The 16,608-nt window shown below is 41.0% G+C and overlaps 2 protein-coding genes across 6 annotated transcripts in view; one reads left to right on the top strand and one right to left on the bottom strand.

Annotated features, from left to right (window-relative positions):
* Window positions 1–2,098, bottom strand: part of LOC109522591 (E3 ubiquitin-protein ligase MARCH9-like) — a 7,423-nt gene extending 5,325 nt beyond the window's left edge. Inside the window, exons 1-2 of one of the 5 annotated variants that reach the window (XM_019881289.1) lie at window positions 1,912–2,098; window positions 377–610 (exon numbers count right to left, since the gene is read on the bottom strand). In XM_019881289.1, the coding sequence (XP_019736848.1) occupies window positions 377–610; window positions 1,912–1,929 (252 nt within the window). In that variant the 5' untranslated portion in view covers window positions 1,930–2,098. Of the gene's footprint in view, window positions 1–376; window positions 611–932; window positions 1,253–1,911 lie in introns of those variants that run through there. The other 4 variants (XM_019881285.1, XM_019881288.1, XM_019881286.1 and 1 more) reach the window with 4 other exon arrangements.
* A 2,325-nt stretch (window positions 2,099–4,423) lies between these two features.
* On the top strand, window positions 4,424–15,052 carry cdk4 (cyclin dependent kinase 4). Its single transcript, XM_019881284.1, has 8 exons — window positions 4,424–4,685; window positions 9,598–9,828; window positions 9,918–10,053; window positions 11,138–11,305; window positions 12,247–12,356; window positions 13,105–13,155; window positions 13,235–13,370; window positions 14,819–15,052. Exons 2-8 carry the CDS (start codon window positions 9,611–9,613, stop codon window positions 14,912–14,914), a joined length of 915 nt encoding a protein of 304 aa, XP_019736843.1. The 5' UTR covers window positions 4,424–4,685; window positions 9,598–9,610; the 3' UTR covers window positions 14,915–15,052.
* Window positions 15,053–16,608: the final 1,556 nt, after the last annotated feature.

The following is a 16,608-nucleotide window of genomic DNA, read 5'->3' as shown; positions in this document are numbered from 1 at the left end:
AACCAATGGGCCTCTAATAAACCAATAGGGGCGTGACTAACCATCCCCACCCAGTCCTCAAACAGGCCACGCTCAGCTTTTTAGCGCAGAGCAACTTCCCGGAGTCTTCACGGAGACTTCAGGGTTGTCTACCGCTGACGAAGCTTCTGTGAGAGAAGCGAAACGTCCTTTTTTGCCTTTTTTTTTTGTTTTTTACCCACAGGTACAGATGACGACTGACAGAACCCTTTCTACCCTTCAGTCATTCCAAAGCTTCCTGTTTTGAGGAAATGCATAAAGGTATTGTGGTCCATTCAGTATTAGACATAACTTTGTAAATGGAGCCAGCAGGCTTACATAGAATGCACAAACTCCTATAAAACACATTGAAATGTACCTTATCTGGGCCTAGGAAGCAGATCCGGCACTGCGGAGTGCGCATTCCACTTTCTGCAAGACTGATGAAGGATGCAGCGTCCTCCTGCAGGTGCTTAGCTTTATCAGCCGGCGCCTGGTGATTCTCCTCCTCCTTGTCATCTTGTTCTGCCCGACGAGGGTGGGCGAGCGGCGGCCAAGAACAGCCTCCGATAAGCCCCGTCATGCTGGAGCCGGTGTCGGTCCTCTGCTCCTGCTTGATTCGGAGCACAACTCTATTAGTTACCTATCATTCTCTTTGCGGTTACGCTAGTCCAATTAGCTCGGTCTATCTCGACGTCGGCTGGCAGGTCAGCGAACAGCTGTGGAGCCCTTTATGGATAAATTTATTCGCTTTTTCAGTAAATGCGTATGGGTTTTTTTCTATGTTGACAATGAATCCACGACATGTACAAATTAGCTTGTGTTTTCGAGCAGCAAGTGGAAGAAAGCCGATATTTTGTTTCGCATCCATCTAGCCAACACTGCACTGCCTCCTCTTCGTTAGAATGAGTGTGAGCATGATTATAAGCTTTTACAAACTCGCTTAAGAGATCGTCCCGACGCCACTAATCGTAATAGCCAAAAGTGTCGTTCAAACTTGAGCAACTTTTAATCGCCTGCTCCTTTCCGCGGCGCTGTAATCGTGACGATTGTAAATCTCACAGAATAGTGACACAGATGGCGTGTGTGTTCATCTACTTTTTGTCGCTATTTATGACGGTCATTTAATTGGATATGCAAGCAGACGCAAGATAGACGTCATGTTTCATTGATTGTTGCTTTCAACATGTGGGATTGTGCTTTTGTTTTATGTGGGGTGATGTGCATTGAATGCAAAACTACAGACACGTTTTAAAAATGTTTTTGTTTTTTCGGGGGTCGGGGTGGGGGCGGGGGGCTATAAAAACAGACAAAGATTAATACTTTCAATTTGCAACCTTGTGTGAACTGAAACTTGATTGAAAAACAGTCTGAAATATTTCAGGGAGCGAATACAGTACGGCTCATGGTCTACCATTTGAATTCAGGTGAAATTTTAAGTAGGCTACACTAAACTGGTTGCCATTGGGCACATAGACAAAAATTCCCACTTACAATCGCACTTATGAACAATCTGCATGTTTTTTAACGTAGCTGAAAACCGAAGTTCCTGAAAAAAAACATAAAATGCAAACTCCAAAGTTCCACAAGAGATTCAAAACCAAATCTCCTCACTGTAAACCATCCATCCATCCATTTTGAACACTAGTGGTACACTTGCCTGACTTGTGTGCGGGGAGCGTGGGGTTGGTTCCCATTCAGTGATGGTGTGAATGTGGGTGTGTATGATTGTTTGTCTCTATGTGTGCCCTGCGACTGACTGATGACCATTTCAGGTAGGGAATCTGCCTTTCGCCCGAAGTCAGCTGGGCTAGGTTCCAGCAACACCCCCGTGACCCTCTTCACATAAGTCTGCCACAACCCACAATGCAAAGCGATGTACAGAACTCATTCGTAAGAATTGCCTTTCCTTACCGATCCTGCTGAGGACATTCTGAAGTTTTTCCGGTATGCCTTGCCAGTTGGCAGTTACTGTGTACTATCAGAAAATATGCTTTATTCTTTATGAAGTGATTCATCACAGAGCTTTTGACACCTCACATGATGTCATTAAACTCAGCCATTACATCTGTATGACTTATGTTCTTTGTACTCTATTAATACAAAAAAATACTCACTATAAAAACCTACTGAGTTTGTTCAGCTCAAACGGAAAATAATCGCAATGATTCATTTAAGTTGACAGTACCTCAAACATCTTATTAAAGAATGTTTTATTTGACTACAAATAACTCAGATATTAATTTTGTTATACGTAACTAGTGAATGAATTGCTTAATGACTATTATTTATAATTAGAGAAAAACCTCAAGTCGAGATGCACAACACTGACAAAAAACTTTTGTGCTAGTAAAATAAAAAAAGTGCTTTGTCAATATATTAATTTCAGTTTTAGCTTTTTTTCAACAAAGATATAAATAGCTTCAGTTCACATTGAAGTTGGTCTCATTTTCATCCATCCATCCAGGATGGCTTTTTGGCATTCAGTTTTGACTCCTGCTGGAGAAACACAAGGATTATGACAGTGTTGAGCAAGATTCTAGATATGTGTGTAATTTATTTCATGAACCCCTGACAGTAATGTAAATGGTATGATAAACAATGATTTCTCAGTTACAGAGGGGCCAATCAGATCAATTATCACCGATGTCCAACGCCATTATTTTGCATCATGTGATTGGTGGCCCATTCTTTGAAATCGTATTTTAAAAACTGTCACGATGCGAGGTGGTGGTGGACCCCAAAAAGCAGGCAGGAGGGAGGAGCAGGGTGTACTTGAAGAAGTGTATTGATAAAACACAGAAAACTAAATCCTAAACAAACAAAGTCCAAAGTATCAACCAAAAACCATGACTGAAGCTCAAAACTATCAATAACAAAAACATGACCAAAAACATGACCGAAACATGACTGACAAACAAACATGACAGCAGCAAAAAGCAACAATGACCCGACAATGATTGCTCGGGCTGGGAGTCCTTTTAAAGCCACTAATTACCTAATGACCAACAGGTGTGCAGCTGCAGGGGAGCCCTACAGTGCCACCTGTTGGTCCCAAACCGAATCATGACAAAAACACAATAACATTAAGCACTTAAAATTGTTATTAAAATAAGAACTACTCCATTTTTCACAAAATTTAACCGTTGCTTTTCACTTAGGTTTGTTATTATGAATTGGGCCAGATTGGTATATGTGTGCAATTTATTTAATGAAACCATAACTGGATGGTTTGAAAAAAAATTCTTCTCAGCCACTGTTTGCTTGCTTCATTGACTATAACATTGGTGTCAAACTTATTTTAGTCGCAGGCCAATTTGGAGTTATGTCTCCCCTTGGAGGACCGTTATGAGAGTGAAACCACAAAATGATTATTTGTACACAACAAATTAATTGATTAACTAGTTTTGAAATCAGTCCAGTCAATTATAATCGTTTGTTCAATTGTTGTTCAAGTGAGTGTAAACAGAGCAACAAAATTATTGCAAAATCGCAACGTTTTTTGTAACACATGACAATTTGACATTTCGGTACACATTTTAGCAAATTGGCACCCATGATTTGTTTTCGCGGGCCACATAAAATGACCTGGTGGGCCAGATCTGGCCCCCGGGCCTTGAGTTTGACATCTGTGAACTATAACAATCAAACGTTCTATCCTTAAAACATTCATTCATTCATTTTCCGATCCGCTTTATCCTCACAAGGGTGGCGGGGGTGCTGGAGCCTATCGCAGCCCTTCAGGGACACCCTGAACCGGTTGCCAGCCAATCGCAGGGCACACAGAGACGAACAACCATCCGCGCTCACACTCACACCTAGGGACAATTTGGAGTGTTCAATCAGCTTGCCGTGCATGTTTTTGGAAAGTGGTAAGAAACCGCAGTACCCAGAGAAAACCCACGCAGGCCCGGGGAGAACATGCAAACCCCACAGAGGGAGGCCGGAGCTGGCATTGAACCCGGTACCTCTGCACTGTGAGGTCGACGCGCTAACCACTGGGCCACCCGAGCTGCCATACTTTAAACAGAGATGTGAAAATGTCAGGCAAACCACAGGTAGTAAAATGTCCCCCCTAGAAGTGAAATGGCCAGAGAATGATCAGGGGTGTTCATGGCCTAATAAACAAGCACTCTAATGTATTTTCTGTGGTTAACATACTGTACAGTACTGTACTCCGTTAACACATTGGTACTCCGTAGGCTATACTTTATTAAACAAGTACTCTCTGTAAATGCAAGTCTGCACCAATTTCACGCGGGGTCAGATAACATCCATATTTAAAATCTGTGAATAGTATTTTTATCTGAACTTGTTTCGACACATAGTTGGATGAGTAAACCAAACATTATATACAGCATTCTCCACAGTACAGTATTCTAGTTAGTGCCAAGGAGGACTGCGTATATGTAGCGCCGCCCCCGAACCGACTTTCTTGAAGCAACAGGAAGCGACAACCCCCGAAAAGAGTGCAGACTGGGAGGAAAAAGAAAGCGTGGGTGGAGGTCGAACTCGTATCGATCGATTGTCTTTTCTCGATCGCGCTCTCTGGACAGGCTGCACAACGTTGTGGCCGCCGCTGAGCCCTTGTGTTGTCGAGGTGAACTTCGACGTGGCACCGCATCGAAAAGCATGTCCGACTCGTAACGCTCCAAAGGAAGCTGACCCGGTTCTGGAGAGAGACAAAGGTACGTGAAACAGAAATGTATGACTTTTTTTCGTGTGGGCGACAGTTTGGCTCATGGACATAAGGCGTGTATTGTTAAGTCGTACATGTGCAAGTTTTTACAGGTCTCTTGCTTTTGGGGTGCGCCACGTAAGAGGAGGTGGAGGTGTGGATGCAAACCCATGGGTGCTCCTTGTTTTTTTTTTTTTTTTTTTTTGGTTTTTGTTTTGTCGCTTTAGTGTTCACTTTTAATTAACAAAAGCGGAGCAGCACCACGTGTTGCACCCCCCACCCCCGTCCTGGCCTGGTTCTCTCTCTGCCTCCGCCCACCGGCCTCCTGTGTCCGGATGGCTTAGATAACAAACAATGTTGCTGAAAAATAGACAGAAATCTAAATGTTTACCGTAAAACAGTACCACGGTAAACCCCGACTATGTGTAAGGAATGAATGAGTTCAGGTGAATGACCTCTCTGTTAATAGACATCAGTGTGATATCAGTTGTTACTCCTCTTGTTATTAAACATGAACAATGAAACGTGACAAGCTGACTTGACGACTTTGGACTAAAATCACAAGAGAAGGTCATATCATCAGTTCTGACGTTTAGGGTTCAAAATTTGAATCAGTGTCAAGTTTGCTTTTTCTCCCTATGCTTTCGTGGCTCCATCTTCCTCCCACAATTTTCAAAAACATGCACGTCACCAATATTGAAGAGTCAAACTTCGACCAATCCAAGTATCTTGCTCTCCAAGTACCACTATCATGTAATACGGTAGTGTAGTAGACCTAAGTGTTCATCAAAAATGAGGCAGGGCCTTTATGCCGAAAAAAAGCATATTTCATATTATTGTAATCCACTGTAACATTATACAGTTTGAACATTTAAACTACAACTAAATACATGGAAAAAAAGTACTTAGAATTATAACATTAAAATGCATGCGCATAAGGTGAATTAAAATCATACCTAAATATATGTTTGAATATAAATAATTAGGCGGCACATTCTACAAATGGTTAGCACGCTGGCCTCGCAATCCAAAGGTGCAGGGTATGATTCTGGCTACGGCCTTCCTGTGTGAAGTTTGCATGTTCTCTCCGTGCCTGCAATGGGTTTTCTCCGGGTACTCCAGTTTCCTCCTACATGCCAAAAACATGCATGGCAAGTTAATGGAACACTCTAAATTGTCCCTAGGTGTGAGCGTGGATCGTTGTGTGCCCTGTGATTGGCTGGCAAGCAGTTCAGGGTGTCCCCTGCCTACTGCCCGAAGACTGCTGGGATAGGCTCCAACACGCCCGCGACCCTCCAGAGGATAAGCGGATGAGAAAACATGTTTAAATAGAAACAACTATAAAATATTTAATACAACTGCACTGTACTTACTGGGTGAATACAACTAAAATGCATTTTATATACTGTAGATAGTTTGACAAAGTTAAAATCATGGCAACATTCCGAACAGTATGAACATTTGATTTCGTGATTCAGAAGAATTCACTGAATCAAATCTATCTAACTAAATGGTCAATAGGTGTCAATGTGACTGGTTCTTTGTCAGTTTGGCAAGTCTACAGATCACCCACGTCCTGATTGGTTGACACAAGGGACCGAGCTGATGACGACGGTTGGAAACATAAACCGAACAAGACAAGACATGAAAAAAGGGAAACCATGAAACACAACGCAAGCCAATCCAAACAAAGTCAAAACAACACAGATTATGACAGTCTAGGATCAGATACGGGTTTGGTTTTCTAGTTGAAAAAGCCCGATGGAATGGATGAGTGTTTGAACAGTAGAAAAAATTGGTTCACCCCTCCCATTTTCACACAATGTTGACACCTCATTCATTAAACATGATGAAGCCCAGCAGAAGAATAAGGAAGTGCACATTTTTGTTCATACTTCGCCTTCAATATCATGCCGCTGCATCAAAAATGTTCACTGGGTGAATATTGACAAACAAGCGTAAAGCTAAAGACTCTTGTGCGATAAAACACAGCTAACATGCTCAAAGTGTGGATTTGACAGTCCAACTATGGTAATTGTGAGAATAGCCTTCCGCTGAAAAATAAACGTACACGATGATAAATTTGCTTGCTTCATTTGAACATTTGGAAATGGATCCGTGCAGTGAAGTCTAACTTGACCAACTCCTTAAATCGATGGTATTGTAGACTTCTAACATGTTTTAACAAGGACATAATGATTAACTGATTGTTAGGAATTCTGTAGATGTGTGGAGTTAATTGTTGATTTATTATTGCACTGTGAAGCAATGCAGGAGGGAAAAATTGGCAGTACTTGACTGCAACCTTGCCGGGGCACTGTTGATCCGAGACGCACAAGACACCATCTGTATTTGTTTTACTAATTTCAGTATTTTCTTATGTCTTATACAAATCAGTGATTCCCAACCAAGCTGCTGTGGCCCACTCGTGTGTCACGAGGGATCATCAGAGGTGCCACGGGCTATGATTGAATTTCACTTCATTTGTTTGAAAAATATACAGATATATCTTTCTTTATTTATCCATGCCATTGAGGTGTATCGTCTATAGGAGTGTCCCAATGCAACTTTTTTACGTCACTGACATTGCAGCCTCGAAACTGTACAAGACCAATACTCGAAACGATATCAGCAGGAATGATACTTTCTTTTGTTTTTTTAGAATTAAATGTGAGAAGAGACTTGATCAAGTGTTACTATTCACACAAGGAACAATATTCCGCAAGGCTAGGAATGAGAAACTATGACCCTTTTAGTACAAACGTATGGGTTACACAATTCTTCCCCTAACACGAAAATGTACTGCACTTGAATTAAATACAAATACAAAATGAATCAAATGACCCTGAGACATTTCCCTAACAAACTAAATTAAAACTAATTATACTCATTGAAGAGTATATGATTGCTAATCTTGGAGATTTTGGAGGTAGACTGTTATAATCCGAAACATTTTTTTTTTCGGCAGATATCGGTATCAATATCTGATCGGGACCCCCTTATAGAGTCAGACTAATTGAATGCTTTTTTTAATAGATAGTAGAAGGTGCAATAAATGTTTATATCAGCTTTGCGTTCAATTAAACAGGCCCAGATTTCGTCCTGAGTTGGTTAAATTGTGAGTGAATGGAGATGACATCATTATTATTTCGGTATTCATACTTTTTGTGACATTTTTGTTTAGTGGCGCGCTGTGACATTTTCTAATATAAAACAGGTGCTTTGGCTCGGTAGAGCTTGGGAAACAGCGCAGCAGATAATTACCAGTTTAGTTTAATAAGGAAATGTCACAGTTAAACACTAATACATTCAATGACATGGGCTTAGCTTCAGACAATGACTCATCTTGCTTAGCATATGGTCACATGCGCTGTTCGTCTTGTTCACAATCATCTATTTTGGCTTTTATGAATGACTTGATGAAAATGGCCTGGCATAGAAGATACATATTTAGACGACACATTATTTATTCCCACCTATACAGTATGTGCTAAATATTTGTAATTGTACACCTTTGGTTACAAAGTCGGCTAGAATTTAAGACCGCATTATACCTGGATGAGGCTGTTTTTGAATTGATCCTAATGTTGTAAAATGTCATCTGATTATTGCAAATGACAGCAAAAGGACATTCCTTGTCTTATACAGCAGTCATGTGTTTAACCAACTTCTGCTCCGGACTTATGAAGCAACCTCACAAAAGTGAAGTTACATTCCGACATGCTGTGAACAACAAGCTGGACGGCCATTTAAGAAGGTTCAGATTTTGGAAGGCAGTGACAGGGACACGCTACAAAAGGCACTCGATTCATTGCCCAAAGTGTTTGGCTTTTCAAGTGGTTCTCTTCGTTTTCCGTTACACTTCAATTACTCTGCCCTGCAGAAACAATCCAAGCTGCGGCGCATTTGTCCCCCTTGAACAAGCTCTGACCCAGCAGGGCTTGGAGGCACCATCAAAGTCACACACACACACACACACACACACACACACACACACACACACACACACACACACACACACACACACACACACACACACACACACACACACACCTCTCTACAGTGTTAGTTAATCCAAAAAGAGGCCTCACAGGTAATAATTGATCGACAGAACAGCCCCTACTGTACTAAAACGTCATGAGAAGGAATGCAGAAAAGCAGAAACATTTGGCATTTCAATGGTGATAAAAATTGGTGAATAAGTTAGCTGCGTCATCTCGCAAGTCATCATGAGAGTGCAGGAGTTCTTTTGTACACATTTGCAGGTGGTTTACACCAATGGTCCCTAACCTTTTTTTATGCTCCAGATGTGGGTTTGGGCTGAGAGGGGGGATGCCTACAGACATTCTTCGCACACACAACATTAAACAAACATTAATATATGCTCTGCTCCAATACACAAGCAAACGTTCATCGACCAGCGGACCAGTCCAGGGTGAACCGTGCCTCTGGCCCAAAGTCAGCTTGGATTGGTTCCAGCTCACCCTTGACTCTAATGACGATAAGCGCTATCCATAGAGGACTGGATTCAAAACCCAAGTGAAAATTTGCTACATGGTGGCGGGGAAGGACACGGGATGTCCCAAAGGTGCTCTCCTGAGATGAGGTTCTGGGGAACAGATGGGCCAGCCAATAGCGTCAATGCCTTTAACATACAGCTGGTACACTTCAGCCACACGAGACAGAAGGAACCCAGGGCCCTTTGCGCCTGACTGTGGGTCTCATTCCTTCCCAAGTAGGCTGCAGAGAGAAGCAAAATGACAAGGAAAATGAATTCCCTTACAGTAGTTGTCTTCGCAGATGATGAAGAGCGAACCAGAATCTAAAAATGGACAATTGTTTAAGCCTCAGCTCTGTGCTTTCTGGTTGCTCGTAAATTGTCATTGTAAAACAATGTGATGCGATTTGTATTTCTCTCTCAGTGCGAAACCGGTCATGGCCCACGGCACCAGCCTCCAGTATGAGCGAGTGGCAGAGATAGGCGGCGGCGCTTACGGGACAGTCTATAAGGCCCGTGATACGGAGAGTGGTCGGTTTGTGGCTCTCAAAAGCGTACGGGTCCAGACAGACCATAATGGCCTGCCCATCTCCACGGTCAGAGAGGTTGCTCTGTTAAAGCGACTGGAGCAGTTTGACCACCCCAATGTGGTGAGGTAAGATAGTGGTGTGCACTCAGCCTCTTGTGTGCGGGTTCTTGAGAACACACCCTCAAACATTGTCGCCGTTCCCGTCTCCATTTCAGGCTTATGGACGTGTGTGCCACCCAGAGGACAGACCAGGAGACTAAAGTGACTTTAGTCTTTGAACACGTGGAGCAAGATCTTAAAACGTACTTGGAGAAAGCGCCAGCTCCAGGGTTGGCCCCTGAACGCATCAAAGTGAGCACTTTCTCTGTAACTTCATTGTTGAGCATTTTTAAACATCATCTTTTGGATTTAAACTTACTGATATTAGTTGTTTCTTCTTGTTGTTGCAATTTGTAATAACGTACAACTGCACAGGGTGCAACGGTTTTGGTGCCGATGCTGTAAAAAGGCTCCGCATACCGCAATACCTATTGCCAGTCTATAATATGAAAAACCATTTTGTCCTCCCTGAGCGCGTGATGTGTAGTTTGACAGATAGCGAACAACTCTTCAAAATGAGATGTAGAATTGTTTCAAGCTGTTGATCGGCATGCCCAGTTGAAGTTTACGGCAAAACGAACACAAAATAAAGAGAACTGCATGTTTTATGTGGAAGCCAACACGGTCTTGCTAATGTCTGCTAGGCTAATGCTAACACATGCGAAGCACTGACAGGCTAATGAGTGACACTCATGTTGCAATATAAAGCTAAAGCTAACGAATATTCAAACGCAAATAGTGCAACAACATTCGCAGAAAAATGACAAGAAATATAACAAATTCTTCATTTTCTGTGAAGTTATCTTCCATCTTTTCACTGAATCTACTTGCGTTATCCGACCCCAAAAGAAGCAGGACATGTCTCCCGGACAAGTACAATAAGATTATTCCAATGTGTTATATTTTTGTAAAACACATTTCATTAGATGTGTTACTTATGCCATGTTTAGTCAAATGTTTTTCAACAATATTTGATGAAAATTAAGCCCATTTGTTTCAAAATAATCACAATGTATTGACATTATGAAGTATCGGTACTCAGTATTGGCGAGTCCTCTTATGGAAGTACTTGTACTCGGTCTGGAAAAAAATGGTATCAGTGCATCCCAAGTTATTACCTTGAACGGCATCTCCCATGTTTTTTGCTCGTCCAGCCATTGACCCTTCTGTTACCACCTGCGTTCTAAAATACTTATAATCATATTCTACAACTAATACCACCGTGAGCGTTTTTGTATTAAAAGTCAGAGCTGTTGTTTTGGATCTCATTAGTTTCTACGGGTACTCCTCCAACTTTGTAGTTTTGGATGACATGTATCTGCTTGTTTTTATGCAGGACTTGATGAAACAACTGCTGTGCGGTCTGGCATTCTTGCACTCAAACCGTGTGATGCACAGAGACCTGAAACCAGAGAATATTTTGGTAACCAGCCAGGGTCAGGTGAAGCTGGCTGATTTCGGACTAGCGCGCATGTACAGTTGCCATATGGCCCTCACTCCCGTGGTAAGAATCAGCTGACTTGGTTATATTTATCACCGTTATGAGCTGGATATTGACAGCTTTTGACAAAATATACAAATTCTGATGCTCTATCTAAAAAGGGATTTAATCGTGTGCCGTAGCTTCTATGAGTAAATGATGTGCGTTGTTGCTGAGAATGCAAGCTAAAGTCTCATTTCATTTTTTGTTTTCATCCATGGGCAAGAACTCACAGGAACTTGGTGGATTTGATTTAAAGTGGCTATCATTGAGGTCATTCTGTCCATGTTCATTTTCCTCCAAAAATGAACTTGTCCTAGAGAATTCAAGGGCTTGCTCCTTAATTGTGGGCTAACTCAATTTCATTTTTTTTTTTAGTAATTTTAAAGTTAAATGCAGAAATGAATAGAAAAAAGGTCTTTCCGATGAACACTGGTTTCAATCCAGGTTTATTACCAATGTTGATACAGTATAGAAGGTAGTACAGCATTATCGCACTCAGCGTTTTTCCTGATTCGCTAGTGCAGTAAGTGGGCCATCTCCCATTTCTGAGTAGGCTGTGCTCATGAAAAGTTTCACGTCCTGCAAAAGCGGAAAGTAAGGTTCAAAGAATTGGAGAAAGCACATAAAACTAGTAGCGCCAACTTGGCTGCCCGTGCATCTGTTTGCTAGGTCTACGTGACTGTTTTATATCATCTTTCATGGGACGCTGGGACAACTTCCGTAAAATAAAACCCCCCAAAATTAAAATTGCCATATAAAGAGCCAAGATATAAATTCCCAGTTTTTATTGCAGCCATACAACTTGAAATCAGTCTCCTGCAAAATAACAAAATAGAGTTTGGCCGCTGCAGTTCTCCGTAGAATGTCATCTGAACATTTCCAAGCTGCTCAAAGTTTTAATTTCAACAGTCTTGTTTTTGGTCGTTCATTCATCCTCTGGTTGCCGCATGCGTCTGTCTAAGGTGGTGACACTGTGGTATCGGCCTCCTGAGGTTTTGCTGCAGTCGAGCTACGCCACACCTGTCGACATCTGGAGCTCCGGCTGCATCTTTGCGGAAATGTTCAAACGCAAGTGAGTCAACGGGATTGCTGATCGGATTCAAAGACACTGTTTGTGACGTCGATATAATGCTAGTCCCTGCGTTGGGAGGATTCAAATTTGATTTTGATGCATATGTAGAAAGTGGGAGGTTTACTCTGGAAAGTTGTTTGTAATCATATACTGTAAATGCACCACATGCTGCAATTGTTTTTCCCTTCTCTTGAACCTAAAGGTCATTAAAATATTAGGAACAGAAATTGAAGGCGGACTTTTGACAGCAATCGGACTGCAAAAGTACCTAAGAAGGTGACCTCGTGAATAAATGTGTCCTAATTGGACATTCAGTACATTTGCAATGTAAAAAAAATAAATAAAAATTCTCCTTTTCAATTATCTGCCGACTGCTGTCAGTCTCTTGAATCAACGTACGTGAAAACCTGGGCTCACCCCCACTCACCCATTTTAATAGCACAGCCGCCTTATGCAACATATATGCAGTTGTATATATGCTTATATTTTATATTTTTATATTTCATTCTGTACTGTGTACAGTTCATTTTTAAATTTATTTTTGTGCAAGCGTATACTTTTTGTTTTTCTACTTTCTTCCTTTCAAAATGTTGCTGCTGTAAATTGCGAAATTCTCCATTGTGAGACAAATAAAGGTTTTCTTATCTTATCTTATCAAATTATAACTTTAGTATTGGATGTTGCGTTCACAATCTGAAAGTCGAGGAAGCAATTAACATTGTAATTCTTGAACTGTTCTTCCTGTCAGACCCTTGTTCTGTGGAGAATCCGAAGTGGACCAACTCGGGAAAATCTTTGAGTGAGTCACACATTCATGCAGAGTTACTTCAGTGTGAGATGTGATTCCTATTTCACTGAAATTGAATGTGTCATTGCAGAGTGATTGGCCTGCCACCAGAGGAGGAGTGGCCAACTGGTGTTACAATTTCAAGAAAACACTTCCCCCCTTTCTCGGCTCGCCCAATAACTGACTTTGTTCCAGAGATAAATGAGCAGGGAGCACAACTGCTGCTGGTAAGATGTCAGTGATGTGGATGTCAAGTGACAGCCGATCAGCATGTTAACCGAAATGCAAGCTGAGACTTCCTGCTGACTCAGGAAACCTCAAAAAATTGCCAGGATTGCAGTATGTTAGCGTAGAACTGCTATCGATTGAAATCAATCAAAGCATTTCCAAAATGGCCCTTCAAATGTGAGAACTTGACATCATAACAATATAAAGAATACAATCATTCTTGAGCAGATCTGCGTTAAAAGTTCCGCCTTTAAGGAAGAAAGTTTGAGAAAATGCTGAGCCTTGTTTGTAAACTTAAAGTTTATATCCCTGACCAGATACACGTTATGCTAATCTGGCAATTATGTTAGCCGGTATTTGTCGCTCTTTTTATTTAAGTCACCAGTATTTCTCAAAATTACTGTAAATTGGGTGCTTAAATGCTTGAATCCTCACATCTTCGTGATGAATCTCTTCTTCGTTGAATCCTCCTCACCATCAAAATCGCCCAAACCATTTGTTGTCACTGTAAAAATTTTACATCTTCCCGAATTAAGTGTACATGCGCAGTAAAATGATGCTAACAGCTTTCAATCCTGTACATTTTAATAATTCGGTTTGATGAGACGTTTGTGGGCCTCAGGAAATGGCGGGACCTCGGGCAACTGCATAGGTTTGCCTCATGCTAAGGATACAATGTGGCGAAAAATAGATAAATAATGCCACTCTGCTGTAACAAGTACACATTTACATTTTTCCCCCCCCAACCCCAAATATGATTTTATTTAAAAATAAAATGTATGTCAACTTCTCTTAATCACAATTTTAATTTGGATTCTCTTTGAGCTTGTGTGCAAACTTTTCAGGATACTTTCAGGGTAAAAGCAAACCTGCAAAACATGCCAACTGCTTTAATAGCCAGATAGAATTTATTCAGTCAGAACAAATTTTCAATCAATATATTATTCATAGAATTTATTGTTGTTGTTGTTAATAAGATATAAGCAACAAGCATACACCTTTACCCTACTGCAGCTATTCCATCACAAAGCAAAATGCTACTCGGTCATAAGCTAAGTACTTTCTCAAAGCTCTACAGTGCTGGTAAAACTCAAATTTATTATTATTATTTTATTTTTGTCCATTAAAACTTCTGCATATGTATGGGTATATATGATGTCGTAAAAAGTTGTACAAAACAACAACCGTGATCGCAAAACTTGACCCTGATTAATCTTTTATCCAAGAACTTCTCCAAATCTCTTTCTGTTGCCTAGCAACTGGCTTCATCCAGGATGAGGGCAAAACATCCCGTAAAATGGCAGCTATCAATGTTTGCAAAGCGGATTCTCAAATTGTGTGTTTGAGAGCAAATGGTCAGCTTGTTTTCAGGCTGACTTTCAAGACGGTTGAATGGCACTTCTCAATTGGACTTTTCTAATATCCCACTCTTCTGTCTTTCTTCCAGGAAATGTTAACCTTTGACCCCTGTGATCGAATATCCGCCTTGAATGCACTAGATCATCCATATTTTCGCAATGAGGAGATATTGACTGAGACATAAAGCTGAGCTGCTGCTGCAAAAAAAAAAAAACAGCAACAAGAGAGGTAACAGCCCAGCTTTGCCCACAAGATTTCACACTCAAGGAGTCCCTCCTGTGCCCTGAGATCTTTTTTTTTTTTTTTTTATTACTCCAGTGTTGAAAACAATTGAAAAAAGGAATCACATTGAAACGGAGCAAAGTTATGGATCACCGACATGTTTTTCCAAAATGTAAATGTCACACTTATTGATGTTAGAATAGCATGACTTTTCAATATTGTTTGTGCTCCATTTGTCCCACAGCATTTAGTTACAGCCTCCACAAAGTGACAGAATTGACATTTTGGTTGTGAGCAACTCTTGAGTCAATTGAAAATACACACCGTAACATCAATGACCCTCAAAGTCATTTCGGAAAAATCTTTGTCCTTATTGAATGACTGAAGAGGTGGATTTCAGATTCCATTGTTGTTGTTGTTTGTGTGTGTGCGTGTGCGCGTGCGTGTGCGCGTGCGTGTGCGTGTGCGTGTGCGTGTGCGTGTGTGTGTGTGTGTGTGTGTGTGTCTGTGTGTGTGTGTAAAAACCTTCTGGATTCAGCCTGCACTGCAACCACAAAGGAATAAAAACACCTTTAATCACCAAACAACTCAATGACTTAAAGGTTCATTTTGTGTCACTGTTCAATTCTGTCTGAACTTCTGCTGGGTTCTTTTGCCTTGACTGCTCGCTATATGATGAATGACCAGCCCGAGGACTGCGAGTTAAAGCCTAATAGGTTTAATACCAATAGAGATGAATTCCAAAAAGCTCGAATACACAACCTTGTCGTCTTATCGGCCACGCAGATGCGGAAGAAAAGTCTAATGTGTCCAAAATGAGTCCCTGTTCGCGTACCTTAAAAGTCAAGCCCATACACGGGTGTGAGGTGAGATAGCCTAAACAAATGTCAGTATGTTTACCAAACGTTGTTTAACTGGTCTAAGTGTGCAATAGAATCGGAAATGCAAGGCCTTGGCAAGCGAAAAGGTCACAGCAATAAACAAATCAACTCAAGTCTCGTGATTTAATTAGGTGTCTCAGAGGTTGAAATCTAGCACCACAAATCGTGTCAGCGCTAAAAACTGATCCCAGACAAATCCTTCACAGATAAGGTGCCCGCTAACTGTTTCACACTTTGTGTAGTTGTGATGTTCCAAATCGTCACCATCTGAAAATAATTGCCTCCACTCACATTTTGACCAATTTATGATTTGTGCTTCAAACAGATTAAAAAAAACAATTTGAGACATATTTTTAGTTACCCCCCCCCATGGTTTAAACTATTAAATGTATTATAACACGATAAACTAAATTGCTCACATGCTGCATGCTAGCTAGTTGATAGCACGTGATGAGAAGAACAGCGAGAGTAAAACACGTGCCAAAGTGAGGTTAATATATATATATATATATATATATATATATATATAAAATACTTTAAACTTATTTGAAACACTGTTTTTTTCAACACATCGCAAATGTATAATAACACAGAAACACACATTGTAAGAAGAGTCCGGGATTGGCACGGTAGCATGTGACGTTTGAGAATTTGCGAGTGAGTGAATGAGAGCTGTGGTCAACAGCAGCTTCACCATAAGTGTACCAACTGTGTTGTATTGTTCTCCTGGCATTCAATTAATGGAGAAAAGTGCATCGTCTACCGGGACTCTCTT

Source organism: Hippocampus comes, unplaced genomic scaffold, assembly GCF_001891065.2.
Source record: "Hippocampus comes isolate QL1 unplaced genomic scaffold, H_comes_QL1_v1.1 scaffold68, whole genome shotgun sequence".
Lineage (NCBI taxonomy): Eukaryota > Metazoa > Chordata > Actinopteri > Syngnathiformes > Syngnathidae > Hippocampus > Hippocampus comes.
This window is presented reverse-complemented; position numbering and strand designations above follow the sequence as displayed.

What these genes read in the sequence shown, in the direction of transcription:
- cdk4 (XM_019881284.1), top strand. Translation starts at nt 9,611, where the DNA reads ATGGCCCACGGCACCAGCCTCCAGTATGAGCGAGTGGCAGAGATAGGC. An exon ending in ATATGGCCCTCACTCCCGTG is followed by an intron (nt 11,306 to 12,246) that starts GTAAGAATCAGC and finishes CGTCTGTCTAAG; the next exon opens with GTGGTGACACTGTGGTATCG. An exon ending in AGGGAGCACAACTGCTGCTG is followed by an intron (nt 13,371 to 14,818) that starts GTAAGATGTCAG and finishes TCTTTCTTCCAG; the next exon opens with GAAATGTTAACCTTTGACCC.